A 21329-nucleotide genomic window follows, 5' to 3' on the forward strand; every position below is an offset into this window, starting at 1 on the left:
CAGGGATTCCACTTAATTACAGATACCATATAAACAGATTGGGGGAGAGGGTATCCCCCTTACTTCCCCACAGCAGTCTCCTGTGATCCAGAAAAAGGAATTGTCAGAGGTCAAGGGACCCTCATGGATGAAAAGGCATAGAGAGGAATCAGGTGCAATTGCCTGTTTTTCTTTATATGTCAGCAGAGCTTCTGCTGTGGGAAGGGCATTTTCCTCCAGTGTCCTCCTTCATGGCAGCCTTCCCTGCTGTATGCCTTTTTGTCCATAAGGTTTCTATTGCAATGCCTACGCAGGGGGATACTCTTGGAAGAAAGATCCACTTCTGGGAGTAGTTTCATGTTTCCAGCCCAACAGAAGTAGCCTAACACTCAAAGTCAAATCTTATCCAGCACTAGTGGAATGTTGCACCTTACCTGAATAATTTTGGAGGTAAGATGCTAAACCGTGTCTTATCTAAAATTTTCTTGATTCGGTTTCTTCCACCAGACACAGTGTTTGCTTTGATTTTCTTGCTTCCTTTCTCACGTGGAAACATCTGTTCTACATCTCCAGGAATATCTGGGATAGAATAGCGATTATTTTTCTTTTCTGCAATTTTGGGAATATGCGGGACGCCATTTTTCTCCTGCCCAATCCTGCTAAGCAGCTCTTTGAACACTGTAAAAAAAAAGAAAGAATGTAAAACTACTGAAAATACTAAAATTAAAAAAACCCACCATAAACCTTAAAAGTAAACTTTAAAACAGTAGAATTTTATGGTGTCTCTGTTTTGAAGGATCTAAATTTGCAACCAGCGTGACAATGTTTTACACTGTTACTTCAAGTAGAAGTAATAAGATTTTTACAGGGCTTTAGGTTTGGGCTGCCCACTGAGCTTGATTGCTTTGCTGTTCACCATTCCTTGATCAGCCCACTGCTTTGTAAAGGCAATGTCTGTTTTGTATGTGCGTGAAAATACAAATGGCATGACCAAGTTCAATTTATTTTAGACTAGCTCTGTTTATTTTAGAAGCTGCTCGATGTAATCCTAATCTAATTTCTGTTTCAAAGGCATCTCTTGCAGTACTGTCTAGGGTCCAAAGAGGTTTGTACACAAACAAACACCTGAGAGTAATACCCGTTTTTCATTCTGGAGGCTGCTCCTTTGGGGTTGGTGCGTGGGAGATTACACACAGTGTTTTGGTTCCTAGCCACCCCGTTCTAAAGATGGCTATAGTCATGTGTAAAATAATAAAAGCAAACCAAGATAACATTAAGGATACTTCAAACATTTCATGTCTGTAAAGCTGTACATATCTGTTTGTACATCTGAACTTGACAGCCGATGTAGTGTAGGGGTTAGAGCAGTGGTTGGCAAACTCATTAGTCAACAGAGCCAAATATCAACAGTACAACGATTGAGATTTCTTTTGAGAGCCAAATTTCTTAAACTCGCCTTACAGAACCAACAGCAGGGCAACCCCCCCACCCCATTTCTACACACTTCACAAACAAAGGGTGCTTCTACGTTCTCCCTCCACCCAACCACACACACACACACAGTAATAATAATGATAATAAAAATGATAAAGAAAAGACACACTTTGGGGATAAGCTTCACGTGGTCAGTGTAACCTTCAACCCCCCCCCCAAGCTAGACCACCCACTCTCCCCCCCGCCAGCCCCATTTCACCTCTCCCCTCCCTCCCACCCCCCAGCCCCATTTCACCTCCCCCCTCCTTCCCCCAGCAGCCCCATTTCACCTCTCCCCTCCCTCCCCCCTCCTTCCCCCAAGCCCCATTTCACCTCCCCCCAAGCCCCATTTCACCTCCCCCACCTCCGGCCTCCCTGTGGTAGGAGAACAAAGGCTCCTTCCGCCGTCCTTTCTTCCCAGGAGGGGCCGGATGCCTGAGGGTGGCGAGCAAGGGCTGCGGTCGCCCCTCTCCCTGCGGGTTTTTCGGCCGAGGAAGCCCAAGGAGCCAGCTGCAAGCTCGCTTCCCGGGCGGGGCGGGAGAACGGCCTCGTCTCTTTTGCCCCGCCCCTCCCTTTCCCCGTTAGCGCCGGTGCTGCGCCAGCGGCATCGCGCTTTTTCATGGCCAGGGAGAAGTCCCGTGCGTCACGCGGCCGCGCCACAGGAAAGCGAAGCACCCCAGGGTACCCCGCCTGGCAGAGCGATTGGCTCGGTGATTAGCGAGTGTGGACGGCCCGCCACACAGAGCTCAGCAGGCTTGCACGATTAGGCGTAGCTAATTCCAGTCGTGGCGAGAAACTGACTGCTGGTGGAAGACGTGGGTTCTGACAAGCAGTAAAAATGAAGCAGGAGTCCAGGGGCGCCTTAACATTGATCCCAGCTTAAACTTTGGTAGCCGCTCACCTTAGAATTAGAGTTGGAACGGACCACCAGGGTCATCTAGTCCCGGGGTCACCTGACCAGGCGCGCTAACAGTTCACCCACCACCACCACCACCCCGCGAACACCTGCAGGTTCCCGCTCTGAGGGAAAAGCGGCTCTTTTCTTCCCGCCGCCGCCACTCACTGCGCGCTCTAGGCCTCAGCTCTCCTTCAGAGTTCCCCAAAGGCCAAGCCACTGAGCGCCGGGGCGGGCCCCTTCCTGCCTCTCGCTCCTGTCGGGGCCTACACTGCATAACTTACATGATACTTGCAGCTGTATGACATAGCAGAGTACAGCTGTAAACACTAGTATAAAAAGGAAATTAAATATGGTTCCAAGGACCTTAGATGATAACAATAATAGCAGGAATATTTTTTTAAATCAGGTCAACAAATAAAATTTATTCCAAAAACTTGGCAGAAAAACGGTTATAAATGTATAAACAGCACATAAGTCAAACACCTTGAAGCAACAAAAAGGCAACAAATAGCAAAGGACTTAAAATCTATTCGCAAACGTGTGCATTTCTGCAAACATTAACTTAAGAGAGCCAATCTGTGTTGTAACATGCTGTGTGTATCACTCAATGAATACATTCACAATTTCATCTGACTATTAGCCTTATAACTTTTGTCATGTAATGACTTGGGTTTGTGACATATTTTTGGTATAAAGGATCTAAAAAGCAATTAAAAGCACAAAAGCTCATCTTTGTTGGGACTAGTTAATCTTCTATGGGCATCCATATAGATTATACAGGTGGATTACAGCATGAACCTCTAATGTAGTTTGGCCTATGGTGTACAACTTCTAGATCACCTTATATAAGTCATCATTTAGTGTGCCACACTAAAGTAAAACTCCACAGTCCGGCTTTGATCTCTAGTACAGAGAGAACTGCCTAGACCTAAAGCACTATGAGATTAGTTCAATACACCCAAGGAGGTTTAGACATGTTTATCATGCCCCATGCCATACATAGCACACTTTATTACATAATAAGGGGTATTTAAAAATCAGCCTGAATTATGGAATATGCCAATTAAAAGATGAAATATTAGGTCTAGAACTTGACTTACCAAAAATGTTTGTTTTTACAGTAATAGAAAGATGAGTATTGTTCCTCAGTATTTCCATAGCTTTTGCAAAAGTAATGCTCTCAAAGTTTTGCCCATTGACTTCCATTACCTTTGGAAGAAATAGAAAGAGAAAAGTGAGGACCTGCAAGAAACTTGCCGGAAGGGTGCATCCCTTTCCTCCCCCTTTGCTTCCTTCCCTCTACCCCCTTCTGTAACAATCTTTCTCCTCCCTTTCTGTCAATCTTCCCCATGTATCTTATTCCCCCCTCCCCTCCTCTGTCAACCTACCCTCTCTCTTTTGCTCCCCATCTTTTGCTCCCCATCCCCTCTCCATCAATCTCCTCTGTCAGCCTACCCCCTATTTCTCCATCCTCTTCTCTGACAATCATCACATTCCCCACCTTTGCTTAGTCCCCTCTCCCACCACCCCTTAGCCGTCTCCCTATTCTCCCTTCCCCAACTCTCTCTCTTACTTTGTCTCTCTTGTCTTTCTCCCTTCTCAATCCCTATTACTTTTTCTCTCCCCCATTACTCTCTCTCTCTCCCCCTCCCTCACCTGGATCCTGCCTGCTGACAACCCCTCAATGGCAGCGCCAACTCTCCCCCCCTCCCCCGCCTGCAGCTTCAATGCCTCAGGAGGTGCAGACAACACTGCTGGGTTTATTTGGGGGTGGGGGTTAACACCCCCAATTGATTTTTAACATTTTGAGATTTTTCTGCAAACCTGGGATGTTCCCCAAGTTTGGAGAAAAATCTTATTTTTCTCAATGTGGGCTCAGTCCACGGATTTAGATATCTGCAGATCTACCCACACTTGAGAAATAGTTATATAGATAAGCATCTTTTAATGCAGCACTGTAAAGCAATTTTTTTCTTGCTTTTGTATACGTTTGTAATAGACAATTTTCAGGCCTTTCCTTCCTACTTTCAGTTTTGGACCTCTTAATGGCTATCAGCCATTATGACTAAATGGAACCTCCTTGTTCAGAAACAGCATACTTCTGAATACCAATGGTTTAAGGGCAACAACCAGGGGAAGTTCTGGCCTACTTGTCAGCTTTCGAGTTGACCACTGTGTAAAACAGAATACTGACTAGATGTACCATTGGTCTGATCCAATAGAGTTACTTTGGGCTACTTTTCTTGATAGAAATTATCTTAAAGTATCCTTACTAAATTTTTATCAATGTTTTCAAACATAGGTCCAATTCAGACATGTCCAAACAATGGAAGAATACTGAAAACTGTGCTATAGGCTTGAGTGATCCCTCCTTCCCATGTATGCACTGCTTCCCTCCCACAGTTCATGTTGTGAGAATGGTGTGAGAAATGGGCAAACAGTGATTACCTGTTTATCTTCAAAGCAGAATTATAAGCCATAATTCAAGAGTTGATTCTGATTTATGGTTTGGAAGCAAATTACAGTCAAAAATAACTGCAGTTTGCCTTATTGAGACATCACTGCAAAGAATGTTTACCACAAATCAGGAAGAAGATGAGGGGATAGAGAAGGAGGGAGTATGATCTGGCTGCGATGTCTGAACAAGGCTGACACAGCAAATGACTCAAGTCAGTTTCTTCAACAGAACGGGTATGATCCCATCTAGGAAGTTCATGCATGGAAGGGCGACTCTCCCTTTCACTAGAGCCCAAAATACCCCGCCCAAAGTTTCTCCTGGGGGAGGGGGACAGGGACACCATAAGAGTGTGGACTATCACAGGAAGGGGAGAATTAGTGAAATTTGCTCCACTCATGTGTGTGGATCTTTTCGACTGGACCCAACTCTTTTTATTTTCTTTATTTGTTAGCTTTATTTAATACCATAATTGAGGTTTTATTTTACCTGGTCACCACGTTTAAGCCCAGCTTCTGCTGCTTTGCTTCCTGATTCCACTGTCTCTACAAAAATACCGAAACCTTTATCGCTTCCTTCAAGCAGGGTGAAGAAAAGTGGAGAGTCTCTGGAAGGTTTCTGCAATGTAATCTGTCTCCATTTTGCCTTGGCAGCACAGGCAATGTTTAGTAACCTAAGGTGCCCCTTCATTTGCTGTAAACAGACAAACAAATAACAATATCTCCCCCTTCTATAATTAGATGAGAATGTAGGAAAGAACCCATGGGAAGATGACATTCTCACAGAACTATTTGCAGGCCCTTCAAAGCCTTGTTCTTTAATAAAACTGTCAGGATACTGAATTACCCACATAATCTCTGGGATACATAGCTTTTGAATGACATAAACTACTGCTCAATTAAAATTGCTATTTTTAATGTGTGCTTTTAGTACATTAAGTCAAAGGAAGGAAATAAAGAAAACCACACACACACACACACACACACACACACACACACCAGCATTTGTGTGACTTACTGCATTTTCCAAGTTTTTTTCAAATTCTTCCAAAAAGCGTGTCATGGCTGGATCTCCTTCAAAGTCATTAAAATGATTGTTTACCCATAATAGTACAACTCGGGTAACCTAAGAACAAGCGGATATGTAAAGATAATAAGGAGGCAAGCTTTCATATGAGAAACACATGTCATTTTTAACAGAACATTAGCACTGGTAAATAATTAAACAACTTTATTTGCTGTATGAGCTAATTTTTAATTTTTAAAAAATGAAAACCACTCTGCTTTCATTAAGTACGAAATAGGTGTACTACACAAACTTATGTGGAGCAACAATTTTTTTCTGAATTGCTGCAAGTACCTAGGCACCAATATTTCAAAGTAATAGGCACAATGAAATATTGGCCATTTCATTAAAGGCTGCTTCGAAGGGATTTGCACTTAAAAAGCAGGAGTAAAGAAACTTCCATCTTCATCTTTTGACAAGGTAGTCAATTGGGTTATAAAATTACTGCTCTGCCTCACCATCAAGAACTGTCTCAGAGACTAGTCAAGCCATATTTTAAAAATTATTTTGTAAAACTTATCTCACTTCCCTGTTCACATGCAAAACTGCTTCTTGTTCTGAGTAGCAATTTTTTTTCTTACTCTACATCGGGGATGGGGAATCTCAGGCCCGGGGGCCGTATGCGGCCCCTGAGGACATTTTCCGTGGCTCTTAGGAGCTCCGGGGCCAGGTGTGTGTGTGTGTGTGTGAGGCGTGGAGGCTGGGGCCTGGTTGCGTGGGGCCGGCGTGCGTGTGTGTGTGGGGGGGGGGAGAAAGGCTTTTCTTTCTTCCTCTTTTTCTGTCACTCTCCTTTCTCTCCCTCTTTTTCTGTCTCTTTGTCTGTCTCCCTCCGTCCTTTTCTTTCTTTCTCCCCCTCCCTCCATTTCTTTCTCCCTTTCTCTCTCTTTTCCCCTCCCTCCCTTTTCCTCTTTCTCTGTTTTCTTTCCTCCCTCCCCTGCGGATCGGCTGCGGGCTGCACCCCCCTGGCGCCTCATTTGCTCGGGCCCACTGCTGGCTGCCCTCCCGCCAGGTGGGGGAGGAGAAAGGGGGGAGCAGGGGTGCCCTCCAGGCCTTCTCTGCGTGGCCTCCCCTGGGGTTGCCAACCTCCAGGTGGTGGCTGGAGACCTGGCAACCCTAACCTCCTCCCCCCCGCTGGGAGATCTACACCTGGTTATGGCCCTCGAATGATGTTATAAATGTGCAAATGGCCCTTGGCAGGGAAAGATTCCCCACCCCTGCTCTACATCCAACGTTACTGGTATCTATGTATTCTATAAACTTCTGAAGTTGTACTAATAACTGTACCCATACTTCCTCATTGAAAAATACTTCCCACTCTCAGTCATTAAAAAGGGAAAATATTAACAGTTGTTTACATTTTGTTGTCAAAACAACTTTTAAAAGAATAAACCAATAGAATTACCCCATGTTTACGCGCACATACTCTTATTTCTTAACTGAAAAAATAAAATAGCGAATGGTTCACATGCTTTAACAAAAGCTTTTGCCTCATTGATGAAAAACCATAGTTTAGCAATAATGTAAATGGGAATATGTAGAATACAATCCTCTCTGGAGATTTTCTCTCAGTGGCTGATCCTGCTAGCCAACAGATGTACAAAAGTGGGCCCACTACTATTCTATATAGATCTTATTTAATTTTATTGTGTCAACATGAACTCCAAAGTCTTGGTGTACTCCAGAAAGATGACTTGAAGGAAGCAGATAAACAAAGAATGAAGCTCATAAGTAAAACAAGCATGAAGCTCGTAAGTAAAATAAGCATGGTCTGCTTACAGATTTTGTTTAGACAACCTTTTCTTAGATGATATCTAGGCTCTTTATGGCTCACAGTATCCCCATTTATCATGTTCTAAATTTCTTGATGGATACTCAGATCAACTTCACAAACAAGAGTGACATTTACTCATAGCACAAAAGAATAAGCAAGACCTAACTGGCGATCTCTAATTTGCAAACCAACCTTGTCCCTGAGACTGTCTGCTTGAAACCACTCTAAGAGTTTGTCTCCAACTTCTAGCGGGCTTGATAGAAATGTTCTGTATGTTAAGAGAAAATCTTCAATGTAGGTCGGGTCCACAATAGAGTGTTCTTCTATCAAATGCATGATGAGCCGTTCAGGTGTTGCCTTAAAAACGAAACACATTTCAGTGTATCACCAAAGATTCTATGCCTCACAACAATACTTTGTGCAATACAATCAGCCAAGATGTATCTGGAGAAAAATACACCCAGTTCTTTAGCCTTTATTGTTTTCAGAACATTCTCTACTAAATACAACATCACAATTTAAAAAACAACAACAACCGGTTTTAGTTTACTCTCTTGTAATGCATTAGACTCCAGATCAAGGCTTCAGAAATTACTTCTAATTTCACACTGACACATTACTTTCACAGAATATAGTAATTTGAATTTGAGAAACTAACAAAGTAATTCTATGCAGTTATTCCAGATTAAGCCCTGGAGTAATTCTGAACAGGAGTAGCTATAAATAATTTCCACTCCAATCCCAGCATAAAAACTGCACAATTTACAAAAAGCAAATAACTGATAAATCTTTTGGAAGAGTCAATTACCTTAATGACGATGTGTCCTTTCCTGGTTCCACTACGGTCCAGCTCCCTGTGCTCCTTCACCATAACAATTTCTCCTTCTTCTTCAACTTTGTGTGTATTTTTTTCAACATGGTTTAGAATTCTCCAATAGTCCTGCTGAGCTATACAGACAAACTGTCCCAGAATATAAAAGGGCAATTAATACACCGACAGTATTACAAAATCCCGTCTGTTGGCTAAGCCTGGGCAGATAAGCCAGCAAAGCATCGTTAGAAATAATTTCATTTTCATCTCATCCCAGTCTCTGCAGTTATTAGTCAGAGACAATCTCTACGGACAGCAGTAAAATCTAGATGAAAAGTTAAACTGAAGAACTAAAAATGTGTATTATCTGATTAACTGTACTGAATGCATTTCAGCCCACACATCTTTTCTAAAAAAGAAATGCAGCAGTTCCCATTTCTTGAACAGCTGATATCAGCACAAAAGCTACAAGAGGCTACAGTTAACTAAAGAGAGTTATTGATTTATCCTATTTCTGAAATTAGTATTTAAGTAGGAGCAAATCTTACCTTTTATGCGAAGCATCAAAACAGCAGAATATATTACTACTAAGCAGCAGAATATCTTACCTGGCAGTCATCTACTTTGGTCCTAACCACACCATTCATGTATTGCTTTTCCAGTGAAGGGGTAATGCCAAAACTATTTCCCATACAGAGACTCTCTGTTTTTCCATCAGGGTGGCTGATCTCCACTGTTCCATTTAAAATTACATACCAAGAATCAAGCTAGAAGAAAACACAAGAATTTTTTCAGAAACTTACTAAAGGTCAAATGAGTCTCCCATTTATCTAGAGAGAGGTCAGTATGCTTTTCCAACAATGGTATGACATTCAAAGTAACAAATACATGATTGTTTATATAGTGATAATTTCCCTTCCTCGTTGTGTCTGGCAGAATTAATGAACTGAGTAAAAATTGTTTCTTGAGTATCACCATCTTTGAATATTGTAAAAATGGATACAGGTTGCCTCGTTATGATTAGAGTGGAAACCATTTAGGAGTTGGATGGAAGAAGATGGACCTGAGGGACAGAACCATGAAAGGACTTCTGCTGGGTGATTTCTGTGCATTTATAAAAGGATCCATCCTATCTGCATAGACAAAAGTACACAAACTTTTTTTTTTTTTGCCATCAAGACATAAACCTATGGCAACATTGTAGAGTTTTCAAGGCAAGAGACATTCAGAGGTGGTTTGCCATTTCCTACCTCTGTCATGACCCTGGTATTCTTTGGTGGTCTCCCATCCAAATACTAATCAGGGTCGACCCTGCTTAGCTTTTGAGATTTGATGAGATCGGCCTAGCCTGGTCTATCCAGGTCAGGGCACAAAAAACATACATACATTATCTAAAAGAACAGTGTTATGCACTACTCACTTCTTTCCCATCTTCAAGGATGATGGTTCCTGCTTGCTCTACTACTTCAAATATCATCACTGAGCAGAGTTCTCTTCTTACAGACATAGTCATGTTTGCAAATGCTGGAAGCTGATGCATGAATTCTAGTAATTGTTCTAGCAAAATAAAACCCAATGAATGTTAGCAACAAGGTAAGAACAATCATTCATGATGCTATACTGATTTTTAACAATCCTTATATTTGGAATTCAGTTATGCTATGTTCTAAGGGTGGTGAGAGTGTTAACAGTTCCCTATTCCCATCTTAGACTCAGGGAGGGCAAAGGATAAGAAACTGTCATGTGGTAATCTGCTTCAAAAGTGTGTGTGGTTCTGTCTGGGAACATGGTAGACTGTTGGGGTCTTACTTTCCTAGCTGTATCACCTAGTTGTATGACTTTCCCAGTTGTATCAGTGTTCTCACTTTAAAGACTTCCTATGAAATCCGGAAGGAGGAATTTAAAAGCCACCATATCTAGTTAGGTTATTAAGTTCCTAATTAATTAGCCTGCATGATATTATAGGTAATTTTGACAGACCCCTGCGCAGAAAAGTCATTTTTACTTCTCACCAATATCATCATCTGTTTTGTCAGCTGGCTCTTTTTCAAGGCACTCCCGTACAACATCCCGCCCTAGCAGTGGATCTGAAGTTCTGTCAATGTCTTCATCTTCTTCTTCTTCTTCTTCAGAATCTACCGGTGCCTCTGGGAGCCCAGTTAAATCTACATCTCCCATTTCACTTTCAGTAGCCTGCAAATAAAGTAGTGATTGGTCTTAATAGTTACTGAACATTAAGCATCCATACTAGGACACAATTTTAATTTACTAAACCATTTTTATCCTACCTTTTGATTAAAAATGCCCAAGGAAACTGTCAAAAATCCTAAGTAACTGTTAAAAAAACACAACATACATTCTACTCAAATAAAACAATAGCAGTGATAGATTATAACAGAGGCTGGTATATAAGAGGAGGCACAAAAGAGTGATGTAGTTCAATTTGATGCCTGAACAGAATGCTGTCAAAGGCACCTCAGTGGGGAGGATGTTCTAAAAACATTCACTGAGACAGAAACCACACTCAGAGATTCAAGAGAATCAACACAATTACCCTCCCTCTCTCCATGTACCAGAGCACCCAAACCAATTTCAGTGCCACTACTGCATCTAAAATTGGATTGATATGTGTACGGATAATGCACATCATCCAGAAACATCTGGTATTAAGCTACTACCACCTGCTCAGACACTCGCCAAAACAAAGAATGGTTGCCAGCAGTCAATATTTAGTACAATTGTAATAACCCAGGGATGGTTTTCAGGTGCAGCCTAATAACTGTTTCCTTTGACAAAGCTGGAAACATCTCCTTTCTCAGGAACCTCCTCCCCAGCTACATGTCATAACCCAAGAAAGGCAAGTAGTAGTCCTCACAATCCTCACACCTGAAACTCTATTCATTCTGGTTCTGTCATCTATCTTGTAAGTGAGCAGCCCAAGTGTTCAGCAGTCAAGTTGATTGTACACAGGCAAGAAGTACTCAATATGAATGGTGGCTAACATGTTCTTCAAGCATCAATAGTTCAAGAATGTTCCATTTGCTTATAAATATACTTTAAAAGCAATGTTCCCGAAAGGTATATATATTGTCTATGTATAGAACATCATCTATTTTGTACCTCTGAACTGGTAGGAAAAAGCCTCACTGCTGACTTTTGGAATGTTTGTTCTTGAAAGATGTATGAATCCTCCTTTAGCTCCATAACCCAATTCTGCTACATATAGCCCCATGACAACACAAACTTTAGAGAAAAGATAACAAAGAGTCCCATGTGGCACCTAAAGACTAAAACTTTTAAAGTGCCACAACACTATTTCTTTGGCACTAGCTGACTATCATGGCTGCTTCCTTGAAATTAGAGAAAAGAGGATTTGCAATCATATAATCCAATACTGAAGTCAGCCAAATCTTTGGATACTTAACTCTAGTGATTAGAGGTGTCAAAAGTGGGGTATAAATGAAGTAAATAAATAATAAATATAGCTGAATATGGAAGGCAAATAAAAGGTAGGTTGGTGAATGACTGAGGAGAGAATGAGGCACATAAAGGGGAGAGAATATGGGGGTTGCCAGAAGGAGGGAAAGAGGATATTGTGTTGGGACGGGGAAACGGGAAAGTGAGGCACCCCCTCACAAGTCCTTGAGGATTCCATAACATGCACATGGGCCTTGTCCAGTGTCTGGCACCACACAACTCAACCATGGTTTTCCTAGGTAGAGGCTGCAGGAAGAGGGGGAGGAAAGCTTAAGACACAGGGGCAAATAAAAGTAGATTGGCTGTTGGGTGGGAAGGAGATAGGATTGCCAACTCAAAGTTAAGAAATACCTGGAAATTTGTGGGGTGGATCCTGAGGAAGGTGGAGTTTAGGAGGAGATGGGCCTTAGAAGGACCCTCCAAAGTAGCCATTTCCTCCAGGGGAACTAGGGTTACCAACCTCCAGGTGGGAACTGGAAATCACTTTTTCCTTCCCCTTTTCTTCCCTTCTCCCTTTCTTCTCCCTCCTCCTTGTTGTCCTCGTTTGTTCTCCCGTTATTAGCAGGGGTACAGCTTGGAATTTTAATGTTAATGCTGGATATGATTTTAAATGTTGATTTATACATTGTATAGTGTATCCATTTTAAACCGCATGCATTTTATTAGTTGTAGCTGCCCTGAGCCCGACCTTGGTTGGGAAAGTGTAGGGTAAAAAACAAACATACAAATAAATAAATAAATTGTGATTCCAAGAGATGTCCAGGTTGGCAACCCTAGAAGGAGAGCAGGAAGCAGAAAAAGGGGAGAGGCTATAGGGGCTTTCAGGAAAGGGAAAGGAAATAGTGTGTGTGGTGGGGGGGATTAGATGCCTCCCTTAAGTCCTTGCAGGTTCCCACTTGTACACTCTAAAAGAGATGTTGCTACTACCACTGGTTCTGCCAGTATCAGAGCATAATTCCTAACCATGTTATTTTAATCATATCCTGTAGACCACCTAGAGGAAACTTCATATGGCTAAAATGGCCATTGTGCATTCAAATATGATTTAAACTCATGCTGTATATAAGGCATGCAACTAGGTCATGTCACATGATGCGGATAAGTTGAAACTCAATTAAGATGACATCAGCTAGCTTTAACAGAGCCATCAGTTCATAGTTTAAAATGTTCACATTTTCCCTCAAAATGTGCGGAACGTACAGCATAATCCTTCGTTAAAAAAATCCACTATCATAGAAGTAACTCATTTGATTCCTATAAGGCTAATATATGAAACTCCTGGCAACCCAGGTCTAATGCCAGTTTCAAAATACAGAAATTTAACGAATACTATATTTTCTTTAATGACAGATTTTTGCAAAATAGCAGTACACCATTAATTTGGGCACTTTCACATACAGTGAATAATGCACTTTCAATGCATTATAGTGATTGTTTACCAGTGGACTTTGCCAGTTCACGCAGTAAAATCCAGTTGCAAAGTGCACTGAAAGTGGATTGAAAGTGCATTATTCAGCATATGTGAAATCTTCATAAGATTTTTCTTTTGTTCAAATGAAGATCCATTCTAACATGAATGTATCTCTATAACAGGCAGAAACAAAACTAGACAACAAGTTTGATCTATTACCTAAACACAGGCATAAATAAATTTGGATAGTGTGAAAGACTTGAGGTGTCTTTGAGATGGGCAAGTCAGTTAAAGGAACCACACTGGGCTGTAGTCAACCACCCTGTTCACCTAAGAGCAGCGTCCACCATCTGCACAAGGTGCATTCTGTTGCTGGAGGAGCATCTTGTGACATGTCTTGTAAAAACAGAACTCCCCACTCTTATCCAGGTGGAGTGGTAGGGCACAACCCAATATTTAAAAGGTAAATCAAACAACTTATAATTATTTACAATGCCGCCTTAAGAACAGTGATACCCATCTCAACCCTCTGAAGGCTTTGAAGGGTATAAATCAGATAATATCAAGTCATCTAAATATATGAACAGCATGAAATCAAGAAAGTTGTTTCAAAGGCCACCTGTTTTTATATAATTAAACCAGATTATAGAAACTGACTGCAAAGTAGAAGAAGCTTCAAAGTATGAGACAGGTAGTGAAAATGAGTGTGGAAGAAACCCTCTACGAGCTTTCCACTCCCCGCCCTCAGAATCCACGTAGACAAAACTTTTTCCTGATGTTGGGCTCTAGCTGAGAACCTTCCGTCAGTGGCCTCTCTTAATCACAGAACCACTACAGATTGCCTAGCCTTGGCAAATTAAAAATTATACACTTGTTTTGAAAAACAAATAATGTAAGAATGAGCTCTTCTTTGATGACCTTTTTCTTTGGGGAGGGGGAAATGTTGCATTTCTTTTCAAGGTTTGTATCAGCCCTCCTCCTCTGAGCTCAGTTTAAGAATAATCTCAACCCAGGCTAAACTTAGTGGACCAGCTTTAGTGCCCCCAGCTCATCTCTTCTGTACTGGTCTGCCAGTTCAGTATTATCCCACTTATGTATTGTCACAGCAGGAACACAGATGGAGTTCATTTGATAAAGGCTAGATGAAGGAGCCAAATGCATAAGGTACAAAATAGTCCAAGTTTCAATCCCAAAGCTCCTTGGAGAATGACAATGTTTATGCCACTGCAGTAACATAGGACTAGGTTCAGAAGTAAGCAAAAGTTCCCATCTGATTCAGATAAGAATATAAACCACCATTAGAAAGCTTTCACAGGTACACTATTTGCTTTCAGTTAGTTCAACAGAATTTCAAAACCTCAGACTCCTAAGAAGTTCCATGATTAATATATGGAACTTTATCATGGATCATATTGCCATACACAATCTTTCTGACTCCAGTATCAGCATAAGTGAAGCAAAATAATGTTGTAATTGTCCCACTGGCCAATATCAGGCCTGGCTGTGGGGTTTGTTTTTTTTTTTTTTTAACATGTGGCTTTAAAAGAGTGCCTTAAGTGGCCTACAGAGAGCAACTAATTTTGGAAAGCAGTATTTGTGCCAAAAGTCAATGCAAAGTGATCCAATTACACGAATATCAACTTTAGCAGTTAATAGAATGTAATAAAAAATCCATTCTTTACACACACTGATTCACCACAGAAAAGCTTTTTAAATCACCTAAATTAAAGTCAAGAAGGTAATCATGCTTACAGCAGCTTGGGCTGTCAATGTGTTAATATTGGATTATTATACATATGCAGTATTGATAATATTTACTAATAAAATTGTGGCATTTCGGATTTCACTAACATACTGAGAGACTTAAATTTGAAATGGGATATAATGCAATCATAGTGTTAACGACATGTAAAAGAGGAAGAGTCCAGTAGCACCTTAAAGATTAACAAAATTTCTGGCAGGGTATGAGCTTAAATGAGTCACAGCTCACTTCTTCAGATACAGCTAGCATGTGAGTTCATCTATGCTTAAGTAGAGAAGAGTGAATTCAGACACACAAATGGCAAAAGCATGTAAATGTAAATAGCAAGTAAATGACATAAGCAGGCGTGATTGGATTAGGTGTGATATGAAGAGGGGTAGTAGGTGTGGAGAAATCAGCATTGGTAATGAGACACGAATCCCAGGTCTCTGTTCAGTCCAGGAGAATGCATTGTTTTGAGCTTCATTATTAGTTGTAATTCAGCAGTCTCTCTAGTCTCCCTTCAAAATTTCAAAGGGAGATTAGAAAGAGATTTCAAAGGCAGATCAGAAAGAGACTTTTGACAGAAGATGGTTTGAGTCTTCAAAATCTAAAATTCTATAGAATAAGTTCTTAGTGGAGAATGAGGGCAATCTGCAATTCTGAGACTGCTTCTGAAGAAAAAAATGTAGTTGCATTTAGGGGAATTTTATGGTGTTCCCCACTAGCAGCTGTGCAAGGGTACAGACCATCTCCTAAAACCACAATGAGATGACATGAACTATATGTAATTCACAGTGGGTAGCTGTGTTAGTCTGTCTGCAGTAGTAGAAAAGAGCAAGAGTCCAGTAGCACCTTAAAGACTAACAAAAATATTTTCTAGCAGGGTATGAGCTTTCGTGAGACACACGAAAGCTCATACCCTGAGGTATGAGGCTCACGAAAGCTCATACCCTGCCAGAAAATATTTTTGTTAGTCTTTAAGGTGCTAATGAACTATATGTGTTATGCTGCAGAAGGAAACAGAATTACACAGAGACAAGGCAGTGTTTTTGGTACATTCAGCAATGCATCGAGTATGAGGGTGTTGGGATTGTGGTTTTGTGTTCACAGACGAAATGTTTAATTACAAGTGAAATTCTATTAATTGATTTTACAGATCACTGGATGAAACAAGTCTCTTGACTAACGTTACTTTTTTTTCTTTTTACTACAAGGAAAGGGAATTTACTGTATATTCACAGCAGAGTAATCATTCCAAAAGATTTTTAAATGCCTTAACATTGTTAAGAACTTTCTACCTGTAACCTTCAAATATTACTGGGTGACAAAGAAATACATTTAAAGTATATCTTCCCTAATAGTAGCAGCAGATGCCAATAAATAAATAAAATAAACACATGTCAATTATGAGGAGGTCATCCATTGTCATCTAACATACTCTTGGGCTGAGCATTAATTATTAACATATAATGGATCAATGGTGAAAATAACCTACAAGATTGGTGTACACATAAGATTCAGTTGCTTTGTAAGAAATCAAGATTATACAAAAGGAACTTTGTGACTGTGCAGGATAATACTTGTGTGGAAAGAGAAGTGGGGAAGGAAACATCAGAGATAAGGAGGAAACACCAGAGAACTGATAGAATCTTGAGAAGATTTAGCTGTGTGCAAGGAAGAATTTCCAAATCATTTATCCTCTCACAGCGATTCCCCACATGCCACTCCCCTGGGTCTATCCAACAGCTAAGTTTAATCAGTAGGGCATTAAAACAGAATTATATAGACAAAGCAGGGTTTTTGGTACACTCAAGAAAACATGCTGCCTCACTGCAAACTGGTTTGAGGCAGTTTACAACTAAAACAACTAAAGCAACCATGACACACCTGAATCAGTTGATCAAACGAAGCAACTCAGGAGAATGAAAGTTCAAGCAACAGTGCAGACAGCCCAGAGCTGATAGAGTAACTACTTCAATTAAATGGATGATATTTAGCACTGCTTTGCTCACCGATGTACTGGAATCATCCTCTCCTTTCACTTCTTGCATAAAGTGAATGACACAATATCAACCTCATTTTAACAAAGGAAGAAAATGCAACATTGAAGAAAAACTCTGCCCTTCTCTCTCCTTTTTTAAAGCTATTAAACCACAACCATTAAAAGCACTCAGTGTCACTGGCCACTCTCCAAATTTTGTCCAGTACCATCAACTACTATTGATTATATCCCAAATCCCAATCCGTCTTTTAAATTGGCATCATATGGAAAGAAGGCACCTTTCATTCCTAATGGTCACAAGCCGCCAAAATAGGTACAGGCAACCCTGCTTCAAGCTTTTCCCTTTGTTCTCTCTCATTATCTCACATTACTCAGACTAGGTGTTTGCTAGGGAGGAACAAGGAATATCCTTCCCTACCATACCTTTCGGTTTCTTTCCTGGTCTTCCAGCAGGCCCAGAAACAAAAACCAAGTGTTGTGATTTTATAAATGTAAAAGTTATCCATTGACTATGAACCACAGACATTTTAATGAAAACTGTACCTGGTAGATGTCAGATAAACTGCTACTCCCAGAATCACTGGCAATGCTGCAACCAGACTGGCTTGAAGGGACATGTGTGACCTGTGGGTGTTGACCATCTGTGAGGTGCATTTTGGTAAGGTCTGCTGGAAGCTGGTTGAAAAAAAAATGGATGGGTGTTAAATACGTTTTTGGCTTCAACTGGCATACAACATACAGTGGAAATTTGCAATATTTAAAAGTAAGCCTAATTAACAATTATGTGGCAACGAGAAAGAATTAGGAATACAGTTAATCACAGAACGCTGGGAAGCCTCAGTACATCACTTTGAATTCCTTTATGTACGAAAGGCAGGAAATAAAAATGATTTTATTTGTTATATTTATGTGGAAATTGAACCTGGGCCTGAAATCCTCCCTACATATCAGATTTCAGTCTCATAGATGTCTTCAAAACAGTTAAAGACACAAGACAGGGACAATGTACTCTTGATGTTAAGTTTATGTAGAAGCAGACTTAATTGAAGCAATGGAGCTAGTTTAATTTAATTATCAGTAAATACAGTATCCTCTATTGCTTTAAACTTCCTTTTAGTCTACTGGAGAGACAAAATAATGTCAAGAGTCTGTTCACACGGATCCCTTTGTATTCCTTGTGTGTGTGTAAAGTGCCATCAAGTCGCACCCAACTTATAGCAAGGCAAGAGACTAACAGAGGTAATTTGCCTTTGCCTTCCTCTGCATAACAACCCTGGTATTTCTTGGCAGTCTCTCATCCAAGTACTAACCAGGGCCAACCCTGCTTAGCCTCTGAGATCTCACGAGACCAGGCTAGAAGCAACATGACCCAGAATATTCTATGGGGAGACATAAACCATTGCCAACACCCTCAGAATCTTTCCAACAGCCAAGAACCGCAGTACTAATATCGGCTGATACACTCTTCCTCCTGTAGAAGATCAACATCCAGTGATGTTATATCTGCTCTGCAGCATCTTTTGTAAGTGAAACTATTTCTCCCAACCTTATTCTGTAAGAAAGAAAACAGCTCCAGCTACAACATCTAGAGCAATGGGAAGAAAGACTGAACATTCTTTGCCTCAGTGCCTTTACGACTGTCATGTAGAATCTCCCCTCCCCTCTGGAAGATCAACCTTTCCAAGGGAGGAGGATTTGCCATGGGCTCACTGAAGAAAACAGCAGTAATTCAGCAACAATAACTAAAGAAAAGGGCTGAATTTCATACACATCTCTTGTAGTACCACCTTCTGCCACCACAACGATTTTGTTATATCAACTGTAAATTGTTTAATTTTATTTTAAACTGTCTTGAGAGCCTACTTTGGCTGAAAGGTGGTCTGTAAATATGGTTGGTTTGTAAATATATACATGCACACAACCCACAGGATATTAAAAGACCACCACTAGCTGTGTGATGTTCCGACTCTAACCCCAGTTCTGGTCCTCTGCTGATCCACCTGTACCAGTAGAATCTTCTTGCCTCTGTTCAAATATGACTTAGTTCATGCTTGGAGGGGACATGAACAATCTGGCTACCTTACACAGCAGCTGGCACTGAAGACACCATGAGAAGAAGCTATAAGCTCAATGGTAGGACACATTTTCCCCCGTATGTAAAGTTGAAAAGTCATTCTTTGACATTTTCAATTGAAAGTATAGTTGGTAAAGGAGATGGGGATAACTTTTGCCCATCACTTCCAGACAGAAGAGAGAATTCTGAGCTAGATGGATGAATAAAATAAGGCTCTTCATATATGTTCCCTGTCATAACACCTAAATGTTGTTATTTAGAGTGTTTAAAATAGCAAGGGTGACAGGTCTGCATAAGCATAGGATGCAATTTTAGCCACAGAAGGCAAATACATTGCTATTTTTGCTGCCTCAGTAAAACCTTTAGAATCAATCTTTTAGATGCCTCACAGATGGAAAATAACAAAAATATTTCACAAATTGTATACCAAAAGATTTCAATGAATTTCTTTGCAACTGTATTCAGAAATATATCTGCTTCTAAGACATTATAATGTAACAATTGTATTAATAATTTGTTTGGGATAATAAAAAGTCCTTAACACATCAAGTTTAAGGAAAGGATATCTCCCTCAAATGGCTTTCCAAATAAATTATTTATATCAGAAGGATAATGTCCTGAACTACTGCTATTTAGAGGCTAGATTTTCAGATGTGTGTTAGAGCAGAGGCACTAAGTGATATCTCACGAGGCCCTCTTTCTTCAGTAGAAAGTTTCAGAGCACACCTTGATTTTATTCCATTTGATAAAATTTAATAATAATTTTTGTAAATCTGTGCATCTAAAAAAAGAAATCAAAATTGTAAACAGAAGCACTCAGCCCATTTTAAGAATATGAATAGTATTTTCCTGGAAGCTTCTACTGAAGAACAGCAGATGCAAATTAGTGAAATTGTTCCAAGGACATCAGGAAGTTTCCAAATTTGGATAGCAGTTTCAAAAGCCAATTTACAGCAGATTGGCCAGACTGTTAAACTGCTTAAATTAAAAAAAAAATCTGAGAGTTACACAGTTTTCTGACATCACCTCAGATGAGGACCTTATATATACGTGTTGTATAATCCTGTAGATGATTACAAAGGTAAATCTGACAAGCCAGACTATAAATAATAAAGAGTCCTAAGTATTCCATTTAATGTGCACATGAAAACATTTGAATACATATATTAGTGTGGCAGAAATCGCAAACCACCTCTGAATGTCAAAAGCTGACTTATAGTGACTCCATAGGCAAAGGACATTCAGAGGTGGTTTGCCGTTGCCTGCCTCCGCATGGGCTGAGAGAGTTCTGAGAACATATATTAGTAGCTTGGCCATTTATGCTGGTATGTCTGAACCACACACAGTTGTTCATTAGCTAACATCTTGGCAGATCCAACACTGCATTGTATGCTTAAATGAATAAGCTGCCTTGCAGTGTTTAAAGATGACTAATCTAAATGTAAATACGGCAATAAAAAGTACATTCAGCTAACTATGCGAATAGTTTTCAGTTATTCAAATGTAAAACATCAAGTGTAGTAACACGAAAAGGTGTTGTCCCCAACCAGTTTAGCTCACAGGCCTTCTGGAACAGAAATGTCTTCAGTTTAATCCACAAGGCCTGCAGTGATGGTGGCCCTCTCATTTCCAGAGGGAAGGAATTCTACAAGGACCTCCAGTGGGTCCTGACCAACCTCTCTTTAGGGAGCAATTCCTTTAGGAAACAATATCTCTGTAAGTCAAAGCTACGGCAGACTGATATGGCTGGGGGAATCCCTTCAGCTATTCTGGATCCAAGGTGTTCAGGGCTTCAAAGTATATAAGTATATAAAATCCTTGAACTGAGCCCGAAAGAAAACAGTAACCAATTCAACTGAGATAGCATTGGATTTATCTGCTTGGTACTGCATGTTTTAGTCTGTACATTCCCTGTCTTATTCTGTACCACTTGAAGTTTCCCAGCTGTCTTCAAAGGCAGCCCCACATATAGTAGGCTTGTGAACAGATCACATCTAACACACAACACACTATAGATTAAATATTTGGTATTTTCATGCAGAAGAAAATGAAAACATATCTGGTATTCAGCACTTTCATAAAGAAAATGCAGATGTATATATAGATGCAGCATAAATTCATAGGGTACAAAAATTGAACAAGTGGGCATTATAATTTTTATGTGAGAGA

The 21329-nt window shown here is 40.4% G+C and overlaps 1 protein-coding gene across 7 annotated transcripts in view; it reads right to left on the bottom strand.

Annotated features, from left to right (window-relative positions):
- The window catches only part of RAPGEF6 (Rap guanine nucleotide exchange factor 6), a 173163-nt gene that overhangs the window by 45414 nt on the left and 106420 nt on the right, over positions 1–21329 (bottom strand). For all 7 annotated transcript variants that reach the window (XM_056854283.1, XM_056854265.1, XM_056854300.1 and 4 more), the window contains 10 exons: positions 17630–17761; positions 10465–10645; positions 9873–10009; positions 9061–9219; positions 8450–8602; positions 7834–7998; positions 5823–5930; positions 5295–5498; positions 3451–3559; positions 414–657 (listed from right to left, as the gene is read on the bottom strand). In XM_056854283.1, coding sequence (XP_056710261.1) covers positions 414–657; positions 3451–3559; positions 5295–5498; positions 5823–5930; positions 7834–7998; positions 8450–8602; positions 9061–9219; positions 9873–10009; positions 10465–10645; positions 17630–17761 — 1592 coding nt within the window. The remainder of the gene's footprint in view (positions 1–413; positions 658–3450; positions 3560–5294; positions 5499–5822; positions 5931–7833; positions 7999–8449; positions 8603–9060; positions 9220–9872; positions 10010–10464; positions 10646–17629; positions 17762–21329) is intronic.

This window comes from Euleptes europaea, chromosome 1 (genome assembly GCF_029931775.1).
Source record: "Euleptes europaea isolate rEulEur1 chromosome 1, rEulEur1.hap1, whole genome shotgun sequence".
In the NCBI taxonomy this organism is placed as follows: domain Eukaryota; kingdom Metazoa; phylum Chordata; class Lepidosauria; order Squamata; family Sphaerodactylidae; genus Euleptes; species Euleptes europaea.